The 22,572-nt window shown below is 38.9% G+C and overlaps 1 protein-coding gene across 2 annotated transcripts; it reads left to right on the top strand.

Annotated features, from left to right (window-relative positions):
* Positions 1–7,241: 7,241 nt before the first annotated feature.
* On the top strand, positions 7,242–20,941 carry m-cup (ankyrin repeat protein mann-cup). 2 transcript variants are annotated; one of them, XM_089709816.1, is made up of 7 exons: positions 7,242–7,402; positions 7,539–7,753; positions 11,492–11,711; positions 14,601–15,126; positions 17,392–17,561; positions 18,100–18,412; positions 20,183–20,941. In XM_089709816.1, the coding sequence occupies exons 2-7, from the start codon at positions 7,599–7,601 to the stop codon at positions 20,812–20,814; spliced, it is 2,016 nt and encodes a 671-aa protein (XP_089565942.1). In that variant the 5' UTR covers positions 7,242–7,402; positions 7,539–7,598; the 3' UTR covers positions 20,815–20,941. The 2 variants fall into 2 exon arrangements, with proteins under 2 accessions (XP_089565942.1, XP_089565940.1); XM_089709814.1 differs by having other exon boundaries at positions 7,243–7,753.
* Positions 20,942–22,572: the final 1,631 nt, after the last annotated feature.

Here is a 22,572-nt window from a genome sequence, read left to right as displayed (position 1 = left end):
GCAGTTCCAAGATTTAAAATAATGCATATTTTCTGTTTGTATTTTGTAAATATAGATTAATACTATTCTATTCCGTTTTTTATTTAATAATAATAATATAAAAAGACGTACTTAGTAGTAATAAACATACTCCAAAATGTGACACATTATACTATACTCGTATAATAGAAAGAAAAAAAAATACACAAAAAATATTTATTTGTGAATTATCGATATCACGATATCGATAACAAGGCTGACATCCCTCAGGGCATAGCATCAGATAAATATCAAGTTAATGTCATTAATGTTGAGTGACACAAATTTCAACCTTATCTCTATGTGTTGAGGTTCAAAGTTATATCTATTGAAAACTAACGCCCTCTGTTGTGGAGTAGCTGAATGTTTTTCGAATTTGGAATTTCTGTGCAATGAGAAACAAAACAGCTAATATACCTAGAGATGTTATACTAAAATAAACCGTAACATGGTGCGTTAGGGTACATAATGAAATGCTGAATTTATAACCTAAGTCAGTTTTTACTCAAATTAAGCAGTCCAATCAAAGGCATAGTTTACTTGTAGTGTACTGTATAACTATCGGTTTAAATGTGTGGGTTTGGCGACACTGGTTTTATTTATTTATTTATTTATTTATTAGACACACCAATAATGACTCAATTAATACAATATACAGAAATACATTAATAATTATTTCATAAACTGAATTGGCCATAAAGCAGGCGTATACAACAATTATAAAAAAAAAAAAAAATGTCTTAAAATTTTTCAGTTTTAAAAGTCTAAAAATACATAATCAAGTTTATCATCCATTGACGAAAAAACATAAAATTCATCACATAATTAAAAATTTATCAAGAATACATAAAATTAATACTACAATGATAACATGATTAAAATTTTGAAATTTGAAACATCCATGAAATAAAAAATATATAAAATTCAATTAAAACATGGATAAAACACATAAAATACAAATTAATAAAAACACATAAAGCACATAAAATACATCAAATACATCAAAAATACAACACAGTCACTGAATAAAATTTACTATTTTATTTTTAAAACTATAAAAATTATCGTGAAAGATGTCAATGTCAACGTTATTACTATGTTGTAAGCTATTTCTTTTATTGGTAACACTATTGTACGTTTTCATTAACCTATTAAATGGACTATTCTTTTTTAAATTAGTACGGGATAGACTTGGGCAGAAAGTACTAGAAACACCGTAACGTGGAATAGAGCGTGGAACTGACAAATTCAAATACATAATTAGGTTAGAGCTAAGGTTCCCATGAATAATTTTATGCAATGTAAATAAATCGAGTAAACGACGGCGATTTTCCAAAGAGTTTAATTTAAAGTGATCCAGTCTATCTTTATAAGCTGCCCTATACGAAATACGGTGATCCTTAAAAGCTAAGTACTTTGTGAAAGCTTTCTGTAGGCGTTCAATGCGGCCTATATGAATTTGATAATGCGGATTCCAAATCGTACTAGCATATTCTAATAGACTACGAACTAGGGCACTAAATAGGCAAATTATCGTACTTGCTTGTCTGAAATCTTTTGTATTCCGTTTTATAAAACCTAACATCTGCCAAGCTTTAGAACATATATGATCAATATGGTTTGAAAAGTTTAGTTTTTTGTCAAATAATATACCTAGATCACGAACTACTGACACTTCCTTAACAGGTTTATGATTAATTGTGTAAGCTGATTTAAAAGAATTCTTTTTTCTAGAAAATTTTATGTGAAGGCACTTGTCAGCGTTAATCTCCATTTTATTATTCTTACACCAGACTTGAATAGCATTTATATCATGCTGCAGAAGATATGCGTCATCAGAATTGTTCACACTACGATAAAGTTTTAGGTCATCGGCAAAGATTGAGCAATTACTATAACCGTTTCTCACTCTACGACTATAACTAATGCAGTTAGAAATGTCGTTGATAAAGATTAAGAAAAGAGTCGGGCCTAGGTGTGACCCTTGGGGAACCCCTGACGTCGCAATATATTCACGAGACCTGAATCCACCCATGGTCACCCTTTGAACCCTATGGCGAAGATAAGAATGAAACCATTGAATAAGAGTTCCGTGGAAGCCATAATTCTTCAATTTTACCAACAGTGTTGTATGGTCGACTTTGTCAAATGCACTGCTGAAGTCTGTGTATATGGCATCCGTTTCAGAGCCTCTGTCTAAGCATTCGCTGATATATGTTGAATAGTGCAGTAAATTTGACACTGTCGACCGATTTTTGCAAAATCCATGCTGAAAATCATTGATAAGGTTGCTAAAGTATGGAGTAACGGCGGATAGTACCAAGCGTTCAAAAATTTTTGAGAAAGTGTTTAGTAGAGAAACCGGTCGGTAATTTTTGACATCATCTTTATCGCCTTTCTTGTAAATAGGGACGATATTTGCTGTCTTCCACGCGGTTGGAAAAATCGAAGACTCTAGGGATTTCTGAAATATGATTTTGAGCGGAAAGGAAAGATTATGGCTGGTTTTAATAATAAAAAATGGCGGGATTCCATCTGGTCCTGCGCCCTTACTAGGATCGAGGGAACGGAGCAATTTCATACTAATTATGACATTAAAGCACTTCTATTTGTTTTTATTGTTCTGTGTTTGAGACAGTCATGGAAGAAACATTAAAGCGTTTAGGCAGGAGTAAAAAGAAGGTAATAGTATGTGGTGATTTTAATATTGATTTACTTTCACACACACAGACGGCAACACGAATAGTTAATTTGTTTCACTCATTTAATCTGTATAAAGTTTTTGATGAACCCACACGAATTACACCTACTTCTGCAACTTGTATTGATAATATATACTGTGATTGCAACTGTCTAGAAAAAAATATCCTCAATATACTGACTTCAGATCACTGTGGCCAGAAAGTAGTTTTGGAATGGGATTGCATACCTAAGTTTAAAAGAATTAATGTTAGGCCTATAACTAAAAAAGGCATTGATAAATTTAGAGATAATATTAATAATAAACTGCCTAACCTGAATGATCAATCCTTTTATAATAATCCTTGTGAAATGTTTACAAATCTTTTTAATTTAGTTCATAATGAGTTTAAAAAAATATTTAAAGTTAAATCTTTAAGTATCACCAAGGATTTACCATTTAGTCAATGGGCAACACCTAGTATACACAGATCAGCAGGAACATTCTATATGGGCGTATTCAGAAAGAAAGCTTGAAACTTATAAGCGCTTATAAGCGCTTATCGGCGCTTATAAGCGCTGGTAACCCGCGCAGGAAAATATATGAACATGCGCTTATAAGCGCTGATCGGCGCCGACAAGTTTGTTGAAACTTGTTGGAACTTGTCGGCGCCTATCAGCGCTTATAAGCGCATGTTCATATATTTTCCTGCGCGGGTTACCAGCGCTTATAAGCGCCGATAAGCGCTTATAAGCGCTTATAAGTTTCAAGCTTTCTTTCTGAATACGCCCTTATGAGTTATATGGCATGAAGCAATATAACAAAGACTTGTCATTCCATAATTATGTTAGAAATTATTCAAAAACTTTTAAAAAAGTTTGTTTCACTGCCAAGTGTCTATATTATGTCAGAGATAAAATACGCAACTCTGATAACAAAGTTAAAACTGTTTGGACAATTATTAATGGTGAAATGGGCAAAAGCCGGACAAATAGTACCATAAAACTTGTAAATGCTGGCAGGGTAATTGACAAAAGTGCTGATGTTGCGCTTGCTTTTGAAGATTTCTTTAGTAGTGTCCCTGTTAGTATTACTAAAAAATTAAATTCATCATCAGTGCTTGCGGAGTCCTATTTGAGGGACCATGTTGCGGAGTGTAATGTATTATTTGAATTGCGACATGTGACTGCAGATGAAATTGTTAAAACTTTTAAAACATTAAACTTAAAAAAAACATGTGATCTCTGGGGAATGTCTGTGAATTTAGTAAATAATATTATAGAAAACATTGCCAACCATTTAGCGTTTATATTTAATCAATGTTGTGACTGTGGTATATTCCCTGATTTATTAAAGTTTAGTAAAGTTATTCCTTTATTCAAAAGCGGTGACCAAGAAGACTGTAATAACTATAGGCCTATTTCTATTTTACCAACTTTGAGCAAAGTCTTCGAGAAATTGATTTTAAACCAATTATGTAGTCATTTTGTTTCAAATGGTTTACTGCACGCCAAACAGTTTGGTTTTACAAAGGGGCGCTCTACCACTGATGCTGGAATAGCTCTTTTGTCACATATATATAAAGCATGGGAAAATTCAAAGAATGCTTTGGGGATATTCTGCGACCTTTCTAAGGCTTTCGACTGTGTAGAACATTCCACTCTATTACGGAAACTAAATTTTTATGGTATCAAAGGTTTATCTCAGGACCTCATAGCTTCATATCTTCAGAACAGGGTACAGACCGTTGTTGTTAATGGAGAGAAATCTTGCGGTGCGCCGATTAACATTGGTGTTCCGCAGGGATCTATCTTAGGACCGTTTTTGTTCTTAGTGTATATTAATGACCTACCTTATTATTTGCAGGATATGTGTGAAATAGTACTGTTTGCAGATGATACCTCATTAATATTTAATGTGGATAGATATGACACAAATGTTGACGAAGTAAACTCTGCTCTTTTACGCATATCTAATTGGTTTAATGCTAATAATTTATTATTGAATGCAAAAAAAACAAATTGTGTAGAGTTTATCCTTCCAAATGTAAAAAAGGTCAAAAGGGATATCATTTTAAACGGGGAGGTATTATACCCTGTCGAGTCTACTGTTTTTCTTGGTTTGACACTAGATGAGAAGCTACAATGGGGGACCCATGTTGCCACCACCGCTGCTAAGCTCAGCTCAGCTGCATATGCAGTTCGAAGAATAAGGCATCTCACCGATGAAGATACGGCTAGATTGGTTTATTTTAGTTACTTTCATAGCATTATGTCCTATGGAATTCTACTATGGGGCAGGGCTGCAGATATAGAAACTATATTTATATTACAGAAAAGAGCCATACGCTCTATATATAATTTACGTGCTCGGGACTCACTAAGAGATCTCTTTAAGAATATTGGTATCCTCACTGTACCATCACAGTATATATTTAATAATGTTTTACATGTACACAAAAACGCGGACTTACACACAAAAGTAGGAGATAGACACTGTTATGGCACAAGGAATAGAAATAAAATTGAAATGCCATTTTATAGGTTAGCTAAAGTAAAAAATTCATTTATGGGCCAAGGTATACGTTTTTACAATAGAATTCCTCATAGTATTAAAGAGTTTAGTAGTGTTAAATTTAAAACTTATTTAAAAAATGTATTAGTTCAGAGAGCCTACTACAGCATTAAGGAATATATGGAAGATGAAAATCCATGGAGGGTTGTCGCGTAAGAATAACAGGACAGTTCTTTGGCATATTATGATAATATATAATATTATGTAGTTAGATGTAAGTAACATGTAATGTAAAATTATATTGTATATGGACATGACTTTAAAAGAGCAACTATGGAGTTTCTTGCCGGTTCTTCTCCATAGATACTGCTTTCCGAATCGGTGGTAAATTTAAAGAATGTAATGACGATTCAAAAGTGCTTCTGGAAGAAGTCTAATTGAATAAATAAATGTTTGAGTTTGAGTTTGAATATGTTTTTTTTTATTTCCGCTTTTTTACTTTTAAACAACCTTTGTGACTATAGTATAGTAGCGTCGCAAGTGGATTTGAGTCGCATGTTCATGGATTCGATTCCCGGCCAGGTCAGGATGAAAAAAAATATTTTTTTCAAACTTCTTTCCAAGATGCCAGATTTCCCATTTATTAGGTAAAATTTATGTAGCTGGCAGCCCAATTCTTCACACACCCTAGCGTCTTTACAAATTGCCTATAACACACACTACAGAAATGAGTTGCCGCACTCGCAGAGCTATTGTTTTTAGGTGGTGCGGTATCTAGTCGTAGCGCGCGCGCGGAGACCAATCCTTCATCTTAGCAATATTTTATTGATTTCTTTGTAGTAAATTAGATAACACAAGTTACAGACTGCAGTGTAGCATATTAAATACAATCCAGGACGTAGTATGTGCAAAACTCAGAGTGCACCCATTAAACCAATTCTTTTCATAGACTAGTATCGTAAGTCTAATTAATATGCACAAATATGTATTCTGAAAAAGATAGTATAAAACACATATTTTGTTAAATTATTCTTCCCCGGGATTGCGCTCATGTGGCATAAACATATTTTTTTTAAGTGCTATGGTTGAAAGTGCGGACAGCAGTATTTTCTATTTGTTTCATATTTATATTATAATTACCTAAATAAAAGTAAATTAAAAAAATGTTGTGTGGTTTTATGAAACCACGGTAAAAGTGAAACTGTTCGAACGGTTCCGAACACTGCTTTGTGTAGCGCATGTCGCGTGGCGACATGCGCTACACAGACCAAAAAGTTTGAGACGATGTAATAAAAGTTTCACTTTAATAACTACGTTAAAAAAACCGACTTCAAAAACGTAAAAGTAAAAAATATTTGATATTATATTTTAGATGTGCTATTTACTAAAAAGGTTTGATGTCGGTGCACGGGCTTAATACTAAGTGCTTAGTGCTCGTAGTCGGTTGTTTTTAACGTAGTTATTTTTATTTAATACGTCTTTTTAGTGTATTTTTCAACACGAATCAAATGAGCTCAAACTCGATAAAGTTGTTAAAAAAGTTGAGTCAATATTATATTACTGAGTTCCTTTGGCCACCTTCCGATTCCATCATCAAATCAGCTCTATGATGTTTCATCGCTATACTATAATTTACATACGTATACAAAATTTCAGCAATCGGTTACCGGGAAGTGAAACAAAGTACTTGCTACATTTCGATTAAGTCATCGAAATCAGACAAAAATGCTCATAAAATAAAAAGTACTGGGCCTATCCAAATAAAATTTTTATGGGACCAATTCGAAACCATTCCGCATCAAACAAAAAAAGAATCACGTAAATCGGTTCAGAAACCTCGGAGTAATCGGTGTACATACATAAAAAAAAAATTACCGGCCGAATTGATAACCTCCTCCTTTTTTTGAAGTCGGCTAATAAAAAAAAAGCTTCTTGAGCCGGCTCCAAGGGCTCATTTGCAAGGCTTATTTGACACAGCTCACCTCACAGTTGTCAATCTGTGGTCTAGCCAATGAATTGGGTCTAGCTGTCATTCACAACTCAAAAATGTCAATGTCGGATTGATGCGAGTGCCGAGTACCAACTACCAGTACTTTATTATTTTTGCAGAATATGATCAAATCAAAGATGAATAATCGCCTAAAATCGAAAACGCAACGCAATTAAAAATTAATGCGCATTTAAAATATCGTAAATAGATTAGTTGATGCTTTTTGTACGATGCTGTATTTGTGCATATTTAAATATTGATGTGTTGTGTAGCGCATGAGCGCAAACATTCTTAACCGATCTCGTAGATTGAAATCCTGTTTTCTTTGTTTTTTAGTTACGGTTTTGTTAAATAAGGTGCAATAAGGTGTGTACGAAAAACAGTGTGTAAAAGCGAATGTGCGGCGACAAGATGTGGGAAGACGAAAACGGTGAGAAGAGCGGGCTCGACTCGCCTCAGTACGACCTGGTGTTCAACGAGCTCATGCAGGAGTGCAAGCACAGCGCGCCGGGAGCGCGCCTCTCTGCCAAAGTGCGGACCACGCTCGAGAGGTGGGCACTTTTACCTTCTATAGAGATCTATGTACAGTGACTATTTATATACATTAATGAATGGGTTTTAATTACCTACATATGTTTTGTTTTGAAGTGAAACTTCTTTAGGCACGTTGAGGGTAAAAAATTTCAAGGTCGTGTCATGTCAATACCGTCACGACATGAAGTAAGGCAATGATTTTGATATCTTTGAATCCTACCAAAGAAATTTCACTTCTGATTTGTGTGCTTGGCACACACACTTTTTTTTGGTGATGGCTCCTTTGAAGTTCTTTTACAGCTGATAATATTAGATGATAGGTCACAATTGCATGTTTAGTAAGTGTAACAGCCCCCCTAGTCAAGTGGCTTTCTGTTAGCGTAGCGTTCAATAGAATAGACTACGAATGTATGAGATTGACGTAACCTGTAGATACGTTTATCTACAGCCTATGCTAACAGAAAGCCACTTGACTAGGGGGGCAGTAACTATAATGCAGACTTAAAGAATAATGGCAAAAGGCAACATGTTAAGGCAATTAACAATGTCAGAAGCAAAACAACTTGGTGTCATAAAGTAGAAGTCTCCAGTCTCCATACAATAATACCTGAGATGTACAAAAGTGAAACCTACATCTAATAATAACTCAACTCATAAACCCATAACAATTTAATTTCATTTGAAACATTTTCATAAAATGCAGCTTATGTCCCAGTAAGAGATAGAAATCAATAAACTGACTTTGACTGGCCGGTTAGCTTGGTTGGTAGTGACCCTGCCTTCCAAGCCACTGGTTTGATTCCCACCCGGGCAAATATTTGTGTGATGAACATGTTTGTTCTGTGTCTGGGTGTTAATTATCTATATAAGTATTCATTTAAAATTATATATATTATATAATGATAATAATATTGGGAATGAAATAAAGACACAATTGCGTTTTTTGTTGTAATCAAAAAACAACATTTAAAGCCTTTAATCCACTTGAAAATTCTACAATCTATAATACAGAGCCTCAATGTCACTTTGAAATGTCAAACACACAAGTCACAACACACAACAGATAAACAGACAGAAGAAAAATGTATTCTTTACATATATGTATGTTTATCAGCCATGTGGTTTCCATAACACAAGCGAAAGCTTAGTATGGGATCAGATTGTGCCGTGTGTGAAAATTGTCCCAAAATATTTATTTATTTATATTATTCAAACTAAAAGCAATAAATACATCTAAATACTTTATTAATCATTATAAAAAAACCAAAACTAGTTTCTATACATACATACATATTACATACTATACTATATTATATTATGGGTAGCAATTAAACGAGTGACTGTAAATTACAGTTCTAAGTGTCAAAATTAATTAATTTGGGTTATAGAATTACTAAGTGAGCGACTGACTGCGAGTGACGAGAAATCAACAGAACAGCAACTTACAAACATTAATTTGAGTTACTTAAAATACAAAATGAGCAGCTTCATAATATTTTAAAAATACACTAATGAGCAGAGTATAATGAGCTCACATTTAAAAAATAAAAATAATATGAAATAACTATTTGAAGAAACACTATTCTATTAGTTGAGAAATCTTATTATTGAAATATAAGGCAACCTAACACTACGACTCGTGATCCCCGAATTTCATTATTTTGAGGTGTCTAATCGATAGCGGGTAGTGACTTTTCAAAATAAACTGCTTTTCTTTTTCTACGAAAATGCGTAGTTTTTGTGAAAATCGAGAATGAAAATTATTTTGAGAATCGCCCTTAAGTCGCTTCTGGCACTCGCCGGCCGCTGCCGCGGCACGCTCGCTTCGCTCGCTCGGCTCGTGCGGCAGTTCAAGGGTTAACCTAACACGCTCGTCGCTTCGCTCCTCGCTACCTATTTGAATATTAAGAATAAAAGTTTTATAGTTTTTAACCTACGTAGTTTTTTTTGGTTGAGTGGGAATCACCCTAAAGTCGCTTTTGGCACTCGCCACACAAAATGGGCTCACGTTTCGTTATTGCATATATTATTTTTTTTAGATTTGATATTTACCGTATTAGATTTGTAAAGTAAAATATACATATTTATATCATATTTTTGATTTAATACATAATTGTTTAATTTGCGCTTTTATATTAACCGTAAAAACACATTTATTAAAGGAATCAGTCATTAGTTACAGTGAACGAAACGTCAGCTGTCAAAAACGTCGTAAATAATAACCAAATTTTCTGAATTTCAAAAAATTATATCTTGAAAAGTAATGGTTTCCGCAAGTTGAAACTTTCCAAAATTAATAAACAAACTTAGAACTATAACTTAAAAAAAAAATCAACGCTCTAGCGAAACGTAAAGGTACTAAAGACGAGCCAATTAAAACAATGTACTCCGTAAAAATAGTAATATGCATGCATTTATTTCAATCAAATGAACAAAAAATAAAATAAGACGCTTCAGTCAACTAAAAAAAAAACCAACTCCCAACTCACCTGACTGCAACGATTCGTCGCCCCGCCCCCATTCGAATTCGCGCGAATTTAAAAATCTGTAGTTTTTATTAAAAAAGCGTATCAAAATAAAAAACATAAGCCCTCAAATAGAATATCAGTAACCAATAATCATTAATAAAGCAGCTTACAAAACTTTGCTCAAAGTGAACTTTTTAGTAGTTCGCTATGTATAACCTCACTTAGAAAAATCGAATCTATCTTAATATTGAAGTTGCCCTCTCTGTATTTCCAGTCGCTCACTTAGTAATGCAGTCGCTCGGATAAAATTTTAATATCTGAAATGGATTTATCACAATCCACTTTTTGTAAGCTCGTTCTGGATTTTATTATAAATCAATATTCGTCGTCAGTTTAGTTAATTTTTCGCTTAGTCAAATTCATACCGCTCAAGTTATTAAAACAGTATGTCATCATCAGTCGCAAAGTTTTTTTTTGTTCGCTCGTTTTATAATTCCCCTTATATTATTACATTATATAAATCTGTTTCTAGACAAATATATTTTTAAAAGCCTGCATTTACACATTTCACCAACCGCCTCGCAGTTAATCATTTGTACATTACACACACAGTACAGGGGACATAATTAATAATTAATACTAATATTATAAAGCTGAAGAGTTTGTTTGTTTGTTTGTATGGGAACTACTGGTCCGATTTGAAAAATTCTTTCGGTGTTAGATAGCCCATTTATCGAGGAAGGTTATAGGCTATATATTAACACAACAAACATTATAATATTGTTATGCTATTTTCGGAAAGTCTTTTTGTTGAATTTTGTAGGTATTTAGTTTAATTAAGCATTCAAATCAAATGATTTATAAATCAAATACATATACTTAATGTAAACTTTTTAAAGAATTTCGTCAAAATCTGGCGAAAGATGGGGGTTCGAATCCCGCCTCGCGATCGAATTTTTACTATTTGGTATTAGTTTCTATATTAGTGAATTACAATATAAGGTTTTAGATTAACACTCTAGTCTCTAATAAAGTGGTGTTAAATCTTAAGAAAAAAAATCTTGTGTGTGTGTGTGTACTTTTTGTATGTATACATATTTGCAATTCATAAACAAGTATTTATTCGCGAACAATAACACGCACATAAACTATCAGAAAATAATAACTGAATATTACAAAGAAAGCAACAAGATAACAATAGAGACAGATACGATAATGATGGTAACAAGTAACAAATAAATGAGCTACTCGTGATGTGTATTGTGTACGTTGTGGGTGGGCGCGCAGGCTGCGGCCGGAGGAGCGGCGCGCGCTGGTGAGCCGCACGCGCGACGGCTGCGCGCCGCTGTTCGTGGCGTGCCGGCGCGGCAACGCCGAGCTGGTGGAGTACCTGGTGCACGTGTGCGCCGCCGACCTGGAGCAGCGCGGCGTGTACGAGGTGCCCGACGACCGCTCCACGCACTCCGTCACGCCGCTCTGGTGCGCCGCCGTCGCCGGCCGCCTCGAGGTGCGCGACCCTTCATACTCGACACAATCAAAAGATACAGCCGTAAATGCTTAAAATTTTCGAAAATTTAACTGTACTTTATGGGGCGTCGAGAGAGTCGTAATTTTTTTTGTGGTTAGCTATTGTCTTAAGGAACATTTCATTTGACGGAAACTTATATTTTTAGAGTTACGAATTTTTGAAAATCGGAAAATTAATAAGTATAGGAAGTTACGCCATTTTTATTTTGTTACGCACATTGAGATAATATTACTACGTATGGAGGAGACACCACGAACAAAATGTGTGCGCCATTTTTTTGCTCTAACTAAGTTTTAAAAATTATTATCTAGTTAGGTACATTATTTGTATTATTTGTGCAATATCGTAACATACACGAAGGCATATTTGATGCGTTTCACTTTAAAACAAATAAAAAATGAGCATGCAGTTAAGCCATATGGCTTATGTTGAGCGGAACATAAGTGATGTAGGCGGTGTCGTCTCCATATGTATATCTCAATGGTTACGCATAGTTATTGTTTTGACAGTTTCAAATTTGGCGATTTATTTTCGTAAAACAATGCGAGACGCTCCGCTCGATTGTTAAAAAAAACTCTAACATAACCTAACCTATTGTGTTTCGAGCACAGATATATTATATTAAGTAGACAACGCAAGTACCGCGATCTGTATGAAAACCAAGCGTGTCATATTTTTTGTACTGACCTAGACGCGTTATGACGTCACGAGCGCTTTTTAGTGATGGTAATTTCATTTTACGCTAAATCGATTAGGACGCCACTCGCGCGGCGATTCTAGTATCGTCCTATCCCATCGTACTATCTTGCTCGCTTTATCGAGCTACCGCTAAAGCTGGCTTCACTAAAATGTTTAATTGTGCTATATTTTGTTGGAAACCAATCTTTATGTCCCGTTGCATCGATCCATTTTTCTTTTATGTTCGGGTTACTTGGAAAACTGAAAAAACAAACATAGTCTAAGTAATAAGGAGTTTTCTTAAAAAACTCCCAAGATGACACTTTAACTAATGGCGTCCATGTCTTAATCTTTATTTTTAGTACCTTTGTATTAAAATACTTAAAAGTTCTAGGTCAAGTCGTATTAAATGACAAAAAAAATCTATGCCTTTTTTTCTGAAAAATTGCTCCTTCAAATTATCATTTTTCTGTTCGATTATAAAATCGATTAGAATCGAGAACTGTTGCATCAAATGAACATCACTAACCACAAAATTGGACAGAAAAATGAGAACAGAAAAATGAGAAGACGCTATTCATTGCTTATTATCATACGACGCGATCTTTACCGTGCCAAGTAAAAGCCGCAATGTATTCCGAATCATTCCGTATGATTTGGTATCCATGTTTGTCACGATCGTTTTCCACAGATATTCTTTATTTGATTTTAAAATAAATAGTGCATATTCTGATTAGAAAATTACTTACCGGTGGAAGAAAACATCTCCGATAACTCGGCCACTCACAGCTGTGGAGTTTCTACAGTTTATAACGGCGCAATTCGGCATTTTACTTTATTCAGCTTCACGTCTTTCCTTGGCGAACTGCAAGCGCGGACTGAGTGTAGGCCAGCGTCAAGTAAGTGTCATAAACTTAGTTTGGACACGGGAAGTACATACACTCGCGTAGTAGTATCTTAATATATGTCTGTGGTTTCGAGTTTGGAGCGTTTTCTTTTTCATAAAAAGTTAAACAAAATACTCTCTCCCGCTCAACGCGTACCGGCCACAGACATGCCACAGAGCAAGAAATATAGGTAGTACCGACCGTTACTGAGCGCCGCGCGGGCACAATATTACTATAATGTATATTGTACTACTGTGGCGCGAGTTCATTTCAAGCCGTATTTCGAGCAATTTTAAATAATTCTTTGTAAAAAAAATACACATTTGTTCCCTAAAATTTTATTATTATATTATTAAATATTAAACACTTAGAAATATAGACACAAAAAAAAATAAAATAAAAAATACAACGCATTTTAAAACAAAAATCACGCGCAACTATTTAGAAAATCTACAAAAATATGCGTGTTTGAGTGGATTGTTTTTTAATGAAAATTAAATATATTGGAGTATTTTTTTCAGCCAAGAACTAGTTAATTAATCGGTTAATTGAAATATAGCGTCAAAACATACGTTAAGCTTCGACCATGAATTCCAAAAACGGCCTGTGAAAAAACCTTTATAATTTAAAATCTATACATAAAATGTAGAATGTTTTGCAGCCTAGAAACAAATTATGAAGTGGCAAATAATAATATATAAATATAATTACTAAAAACTATAAGCTATATTTTTTTCGTACTTCTGAAATCAGCATTTCCGGCTATAATCTGATCTAAGGCATGAACGCTCGTAATGGTTAGAAATGTTGTACGTGAATCACGCTGAGCAGGTACTGTGTGTCAATTTGACATTGTCAATGTCAAAATAATAAAATATATACGTAAAAAAAAACAAGATGGAGTAACTTTCTATAGTAATTTTCCGATTTTCAAAAAAATCGTAACACAAAAACTAAAAGTTTCCGTCAAATGAAATTTCAGATTAGGTTCCATAGGTTCCACAAAAAAAATTACGACTCTCAACTCGACGCCCTATAAAGTACAGTTTAGCCGAATCAAAAATTAAAACCTAGTGAATAAAACTCCCTCTTTCTACATCGCTGATGGCTTTCATCTACGTTTTCTTTGTGAACACCAATTTCAATGATACAACTGCGTATACATATGAACTTTCTGTTTATTTCCTTAAACTTGAATGTTAACAATGAGCAATCTTATATCTTTCAATATCGAATTCCAAAGTAGAAGTAGTTCCGCAATACGAGATGTACATTGAACGAGCGTCTCGCGGTGTGGGGGTAGGTCCTGCGCGTGCTGGCGGACGCGGGCGCCGACCTGAACGCCGGCTCGGACTCGGGCTCGACGCCCGTGCGCTCGGCCTGCTTCATGACGCACATCGACGTGGTGGAGTTCCTCGTGGCGCGCGGCGCCGACATCCACCGGCCCAACCACAACGGCGGCACGTGCCTCATCAACTCGGTGCAGTCGGCGCGGCTGTGCGCGCTGCTGCTGGCGCGCGGCGCCGCCGTGGACGCGCGCGACATGCAGCACAAGACGGCGCTGCACTACGCCGTGCAGGAGCACCGCCTGGAGACGGCGGCGCTGCTGCTGCGGCACGGCGCGTCGCCGCACGTGGCGTCGCGCGCGGGCGACGACGCGCTGCGCACGGCCTGCCTCAAGGGCGCCGAGCCCATCGTGGCGCTGCTGCTGGGCGCCGCCGGCTACAGCGCCGAGCGCCGCGCCGACGCCTACGAGCTGCTCGGCGCCACGCAGCTCGACGAGTTCAACGACGTGGCCGCCGCGCTGCACTCCTGGCGCAAGGCCACCGGTAACCACCGCAACCTTGTCATGTTAAGCATTTCATTGTCAAATAAAAACAGTACAGGTACAGAATAATTCCTCGGCAAAAATTTTTTCATATTTTTTCTACTTAACTCTATCATCAACTAAAAACGTTTAGAACAGAAAGAAACAACCGGAAAAATATTTTTTGCAATTTTAAAGGAGGACTTTTTCTATTTTGCAAATTAGTTGCATTATTTCATGCAATTTAAAAAATATTTAGCTCCCGTCGTACCTCATACCTTCGGCAAAGGGGAACGCTCGGCAACGTCCACTCCGCGTCCGGTCGGTCTAAAGCTTTGGTCTGGTGATCATGACGCACAACGCTGCGGTATGCGGTATGCGATGCCGGACACTCAATCATATGAAAAACGTCGAGAATGTTCTCTTGTTCCGTCGCAGTATGCGTCAGCGGCGAAGGGCAAGCGCGGTGAAGTGGGGAGGTGTACTCCCGCACAGCGCGGCGTCATTCTCGATTCAACGCTGCGGTGTGCGGGTTTACGTCACGGGTTGACAATATTTTTTTTTTTTTTTTTATTTATTTGGTCCGCTAACTGGACGTTCCAACATTAAGAAATGGTGAAAATACAATCATAATCTTTGTGACTTTTAGTTGGACGGCCTTCTAAGAGCGAACACAACATGCAACAATTATATAAACCTACACTTATAATCTATACTTATAATAAATCTGTAGAGAGACCAATTCTGTACATGAAATATATTTAAAAAAAAACTATGAAGGGGTGATAAGGGATCGCTACTGATGCCAAAAATGCAATCAGTAAAATTTTTGTCTGTCTGTCTGTCTGTCTGTCTGTCTGTATATTCGTTATAGCAACAAAATCTACCCGACGGATTTTAACTAAATTTGGCACAATTATTCTTCATACTCCTGGACAGGTTATAGTAAAAGAATCATGTAAATCGGTGTAGAAACACCAAAGTTATACATGAAATACGTTATAAGTCATCGCGCGTGAATACAGAATCATGCCATAAGGATTATTTTTGTGTATCAGTTGCCGCGTTCGACGCGCTGCGCGGGAGCTATAAAAATTAAAAAGGCGGCGGATCTGCACCCGTTTCGCGTTGTCACGGCATCACGTGTGAATGGCTGAACCGATTTCGATTATTCTTTTCTATTATATTCTTTGAAGTACGAGGATGGTTCTTATGTAGAGAAAACGTAAATATGAAGCCGGGGCGGACCGCTAGTAATAATTAAAAATAACAATTAAAACATAATATTATATTATATTTGTTAGAGAAAAGAAAAATTTTTTGATTGTACTGACCGATGCATTAAACAAGTCGAGCTCATGGCAGACAGTGTTATAAGTACACATACGGTTGATAGGTGAATTTTGGCCGTATTTAGTGCGACATAGATTTAAGTTAAAGGTCTTATGAGTGTGGATACGGGAACCAATTCTTGGCGCGTTCAAATTTAGGAGACCAAGCAGATCAGGACTGTCCACCAAACCATGAAGAACCTTGTATAAGAAAACCATGTCCGCTGACTTACGCCTTATAACTAGGGAAGTCATATTATAGTGTTCAAGCCTAGAATTATAGGTGGTTAAGCGTCGGCAGAGGTTATTGGTATACGTAAGATGGTATAAGAATTTCTTTTGAAGTTTTTCAATTCTATTGACATGGACTGTGTAAGATGGGCACCAGACCTGACTACAATATTCAAGCAGACAGCGAACGTAACAATTGAAGAGTATGACGGGAATTTCTGGATCCTTGAAGGCTTTAGTTTGTCGGATCACAAATCCCGCAAGTCTTGTCCCTTTACGGGTTATGTGATCAATATGCTCTCTGAAATCCAATTTTTTATCGACTATAACACCCAAGTCTCGTAAACTCGAGACCTCTTTTACTTGAGCGTCGAATAACAATATGAATTTTTTCGAAGACAATTTAATAGAATTTCGAAGACAATGTAAAAACATGTTCCTCGGAGAGTTTCTTTGTCTATTCAGAAGCAGTAAAAATTCTTCTTCCTCCTCCTCTTCAAGCAAAGCACAAATTACAGAAAAATTGTTCATGTTCACGTCTACCTTGGTAGCTGCGGCAAATCAACTGACCACCTCTCCTCAGGGACGGTAAATGCTGCGTCGTGACGCTGCGTTGGGGCGCATACCGCAGCGTTGTGCGTCATGATCACCAGATCAAAGCTTAACGCTCCAAGCGTGCAATCGATCGGAATAGCTAATGAAGGTCGGGGCGGGTGCGTGTGCAGCGATCCGGCACGCGGCGGACGGGTACATCGAGAAGCAGTGCGGCGGCGACGGCGAGGCGGACGCGGAGCTGCTGGCGGCGGGCCGCGCGGCGCTGGGCGGCGCGCAGGAGTGGCGCTCGCCCGCAGACCTCGACCTGCTCGCCACCGACATGGACGCGCTGCGCACGCAGGTCGGTTTGCAACTCTATCTCGAGGCAGCACGGTGATGGATTATCTTGTGTTCTCCAGATATTGATAGCTTTCTTTAAGATAGCGATTCTATGTATTTAAATCATTTCCAATAATAATTAACAAATAAATAAACAGAACATACGATGACACTTCGACAATAAATTCGAGGGAAGTCAATCGAGCGTCAAAATGACAGCACCTAGGCTTATCCATAGACAAATTCAATGTTTTCCGTAACTTGTAAAGTGAATGAATTGCTACGTTGCCGCTTCGCGCCAATTGTAATTCCAAGTTTATTAGTAAAAAATTATGACATTCTTATTCTTTTTCTAATTTTTTTTTTTTTTTTTATTTTTTTTTTTAATTCTAATCATAACTATTTCTATGAATAAGCAAGTTTTTATTTGTACGGCTGTTTATGTTTTAAGCATAAAACGATCTCGACATCTATTAGCATTTTGCTAATAGATGTCAAGCGCGTATTCAATAAATAAATAGATGTGTTAGCGATTCGTAATCGCGATGATAACTCGGCAGGCGCTGCTGGTGGCGGCGCGCGTGCTGGGCCCGGCGCACAAGGACACGGTGTTCCGGCTGATGTCGCGCGGCGCCTCGTACGCGGACGCGTTCCGCTACCAGCGCTGCGTGGAGCTGTGGACGTGGGCGCTGCGCATCCGCGTGGCGCGCGACTCGCTGCTGCACGCCGACACGTGCCACACGGCGGCCGCGCTCACGCGCCTGCTGCTGGACGCGGCGGCCGGCCGCCTGGAGCGCGCCCCGCAGCCGCCGCTGCTGCCGCGCTTCGCCGACCTGCTGCGCGTGCTCGAGCTGCTCGCCGCCCCGCTGCCCGGTACGCCCTCACACACACGCTGCTGCCGCGCTTCGCCGACCTGCTGCGCGTGCTCGAGCTGCTCGCCGCCCCGCTGCCCGGTACGCCCACACACACACGCTGCTGCCGCGCTTCGCCGACCTGCTGCGCGTGCTCGAGCTGCTCGCCGCCCCGCTGCCCGGTACGCCCACACACACACGCTGCTGCCGCGCTTCGCCGACCTGCTGCGCGTGCTCGAGCTGCTCGCCGCCCCGCTGCCCGGTACGCCCACACACACACGCTGCTGCCGCGCTTCGCCGACCTGCTGCGCGTGCTCGAGCTGCTCGCCGCCCCGCTGCCCGGTACGCCCACACACACACGCTGCTGCCGCGCTTCGCCGACCTGCTGCGCGTGCTCGAGCTGCTCGCCGCCCCGCTGCCCGGTACGCCCACACACACACGCTGCTGCCGCGCTTCGCCGACCTGCTGCGCGTGCTCGAGCACACAACACGAATCGATTCCAGTTTGCATGATTATTTCATCGATTTGAATAGGCTATGTGAACTTGGCACTCGATTAAAAAAAAACACATTTTTGTGTTCATTTGAAAGATTTCTATATATAATATTCTAAATAGTCAAACTTATTTTGTTTGTAGTTGCACCAAAAAAAGTCGTCCCCCGAAATCTTTAAAATGAACACAAAAAAATGTGTTTATCACATAAATCAACAGAGTACAGAGACAGTGACCAGATTAGTTAAGGTAGACATCCCGCCACGAAAACCATGTTGTTCAGGTATTAAGTGGGCCTTTATGTGGTATGTTAAATGTGGTTACAAATGTCTGATTTATGAGCATTTTTGTCTGATCTCGATGACTTGAGTCTGAGTCACTTTAGTGTAGCAAGTAACTTTGATTCACTTCCCGGTAACCGATTGAGCTGAAATTTTGTATACGTATGTAAATTGGATAGCGATGAAACATTATCATAACATAGAGCTGATTTGATGATGGAATCGGAAGGTGGCCATAGGAACTCAGTAATATATTGACTCAACTTTATCGAGTTTGGGCTCGTTTGATTCGTGTTGAAAATTACACTAAAACGTATTAAATAAAATTAAAAACAACGTTAAAAACGTTAAAAACAGCCGACTTCAAAAACGGAAAAGTAAAAAATAAGAAAGATTTGATATTGTTAATTACATATTATTTAGTTGTGCTATTTATTAAATAGGTTTGTAGTTGGTGCCAAGCACTAAGCACTTAGTATCAAGCCCGTGCACCGACATCAAACCTTTTTTAGTCCATTGAAATGTTACATTTTTTAGACCAAATCTTACGTTTTTTAGAGGACGCAATTTTATTTTTTGAATGTGTAGGGGAGGTCAGTGTGAAGCTAAAACCAAGTTTGTGGGGTCGCCACCCTTGTCCCACGGCCGCCATCTTGAAAATAGTGGTTGAAATGGTTTTTACGATGTATCACTTGTACTATTTATCTTATAAAAAAACATTGTTAGCATTATTTGTTGCAAATTAAATTCTCTACAACTTTAGTCCAGTAACTTTTTGTCGTAGAACTATAAATAAAAAAGTTATAAGTGAAAATGTTCAGAAATTAGAGCTATTTATATTTCGATAATTTTTTTTATCATTTTAGGAAGAAATTATATCAGACCATTTTTGTAGATTGTTTTTCGAGGAACAATTTTTATTTACAACATTTTTTTATTACGCCAGTAGCTAAGGTATTACAGCACTCTGAAGTGAGTACTATTGCTAACCTTGCGCTGACGCCCCGCTTGCCCGCAGAGTGCCGCGAGGCGCTGTCGGCGCGGCCCGTGCACAAGAAGCAGGCGGAGACGTTCGACCGCGCGCTGCGCTGCGTTACGCACCTGCTGCACCTGCTGCTCGGCGCCGCGCGCTCCGAGTTGGAGCGCGACGCGCTGGAGGCGGCCGCGCGGCGCCTGGTGGCGGCCGACGTGCGCAGCGCGCACACGGGCGACACGCTGCTGCACCTGGCCGTGTCGCGCCTCAACGTGGTGCGCTCCACGTACTTCGCGGACGAGCCCGCCGCGCCCGTGTTCCCCAGCGTGCCCGTGGCCGCGCTGCTGCTGCGCGCCGGCGCCGCGCCGCGCGTGCGCAACCGCGCGCGCTCCACGCCGCTGCACGTGGCCGCCATCCCGTACAACTTCTCCACCGAGCTGGTGGAGTGCCTGCTGGCGGGCGGCGCGCACCTCGACCAGCCCAACAAGTTCGGCGACTCGGCGCTCGAGCTGGTGGCGCTGAACCGCGGCTCGCGCGTGTGCCCGCTGCGCCACACCACGCTGGCGTGCCTGGCGGCGCGCGCGCTGCTGGCCGGCTGCCCGCCCGCGCGCCTGGCCACCGTGCGCGCCGCGCTGCCGCGCACGCTGCACGACTTCCTCGACCTGCACCGGCCCTAGGCCCCGCACCGCAGCGCAGCGGCACCGCAACGCAGCGGCACCGCTCCACAGCGGCACCGCAACGCAGCGGCACCGCAACGCAGCGGCACCGCTCCACAGCGGCACCGCAACGCAGCGGCACCGCACCGCACCGGCACCGCACCGACCCGACCCGACCCGCGCCATACGTTGCAACACTACCATTGTATTCCGCCTAATAATTCCAAAATTTAAATCGCGTGCTCGAAGACGCGTCGGTTGGAGAGTTTGAACGGAGGAGTTCATCGTTATTGGTCTCAGTATTTTAACTATCGTTTAGGAACTTGATGTTTATGTTGAATCGTTGTTGATTGTAAAAGATTTCTTCTATGTTGATGTAATTTTCATACTATATCTTAAACTATTTATGTGTTATGTGTATTTTGTTAGTTTCTTAAAATTGTGGAAAACCGTATCCTTAATCTCCCTACAAAAATACTAGTTTTAATCACTTTAAAATGTATTCTGTACCTGGTAAGACATTTAAAACATGTTTGTAAGGCATCAGAATTATGTTTCTATTTATTTTAAGTAAAAAGTTGTTATTCATATTATGTACTATTTTTATTAGACCTTAGTAAAATTGTAAATTATTAGTTAGAATGACTCATTGTAGTACAATGCTACATTAGTTGTATATGTATACATAAAACCCCTGTATTGTAATATTTACGTCCAAAAGTTGGCGATTAATATAATAAAATGATATTTCTTAATATTATGTAAATCGTTTTATTTTTCAAAAAAAGAAACTATCATTGACAGAGATTGAATTTCTTAGAGATAGCGCGCACGAGCAACTTTGTCTCCGCAACTATTTTGTCTCTCCCACCTATGGGCTAGTATGAAAGTGCGCGCACGTAGCGACGCAACTCCCCATACAAATTGATGGGAGAGACAAAATAGTTGCGGAGACAAAGTTGCTCGTGTGCGCTAGCTCTTATTGTTTAAATCCCCATAAAGTCAACTTCACACACCTGTTTTGACTGAGTAAAATAGATAAAAAGCTACAGACAAAAAGTCGATACGAGTTCTGTCTCCATTATAGAGCGACATACAAAAATTTCTATGTAAATATTTGTATTATAGTATAAATAGAGCCTAGAGGAATATCTTCATAAACAGTACACGACTGAAACTCGCTGTTGCCTGAATGCCAGACTGAATTAAAGAACTACCTATAATTCATTTGTCATTGCACATGCCACACTACACTGTACTACACTGTACTTGTCGAAGAAATGGGTATTCAATCAGATTTTACTACAGCCTTGATGTACGTATCATGCCGATTGCACATGCAATAATAATTGGCAATATTGAAAGTACATCTATAGCTTGATCAAAGAGTTTTATATGGGGATTATAAAATCGGTCCCATTCAGAGGCGGCTCGTCCTCAGGAGCGCTGGTGCAGTGAACTCCCATAAATAATTGTAATAAAGTTATACCTGCTCATTATTTAAAATCTATCGTAAAAAACTCCAATACTAATATCAATAAAATAAGTACCTTTACACATTACAAATAAAATACATTACATACACTCTTGTTCATTTAATAAGTAACGCGCGAAAAGGAGCTTACAGAGCGCTCTCGATTGCGCTCCTATGAAACAACATTCAGTACATTGCCTACATACGAAATCCAATAAGAGTGAAAGAGAAATTTCGCCACAGTCCTGCGCGTGAAACAAAAGATTTACTATGGAAAAATAGCCATTTTCGGAGCGCCGCTCTCA

Source organism: Colias philodice, chromosome 23, assembly GCF_061535455.1.
Source record: "Colias philodice isolate Cphi_HAF_F1 chromosome 23, ilColPhil1 Martin Lab GWU primary, whole genome shotgun sequence".
Lineage (NCBI taxonomy): Eukaryota > Metazoa > Arthropoda > Insecta > Lepidoptera > Pieridae > Colias > Colias philodice.
The sequence above is the reverse complement of the archived record's forward strand: the minus strand, read 5'-3'. Positions and strand labels throughout refer to the sequence as shown.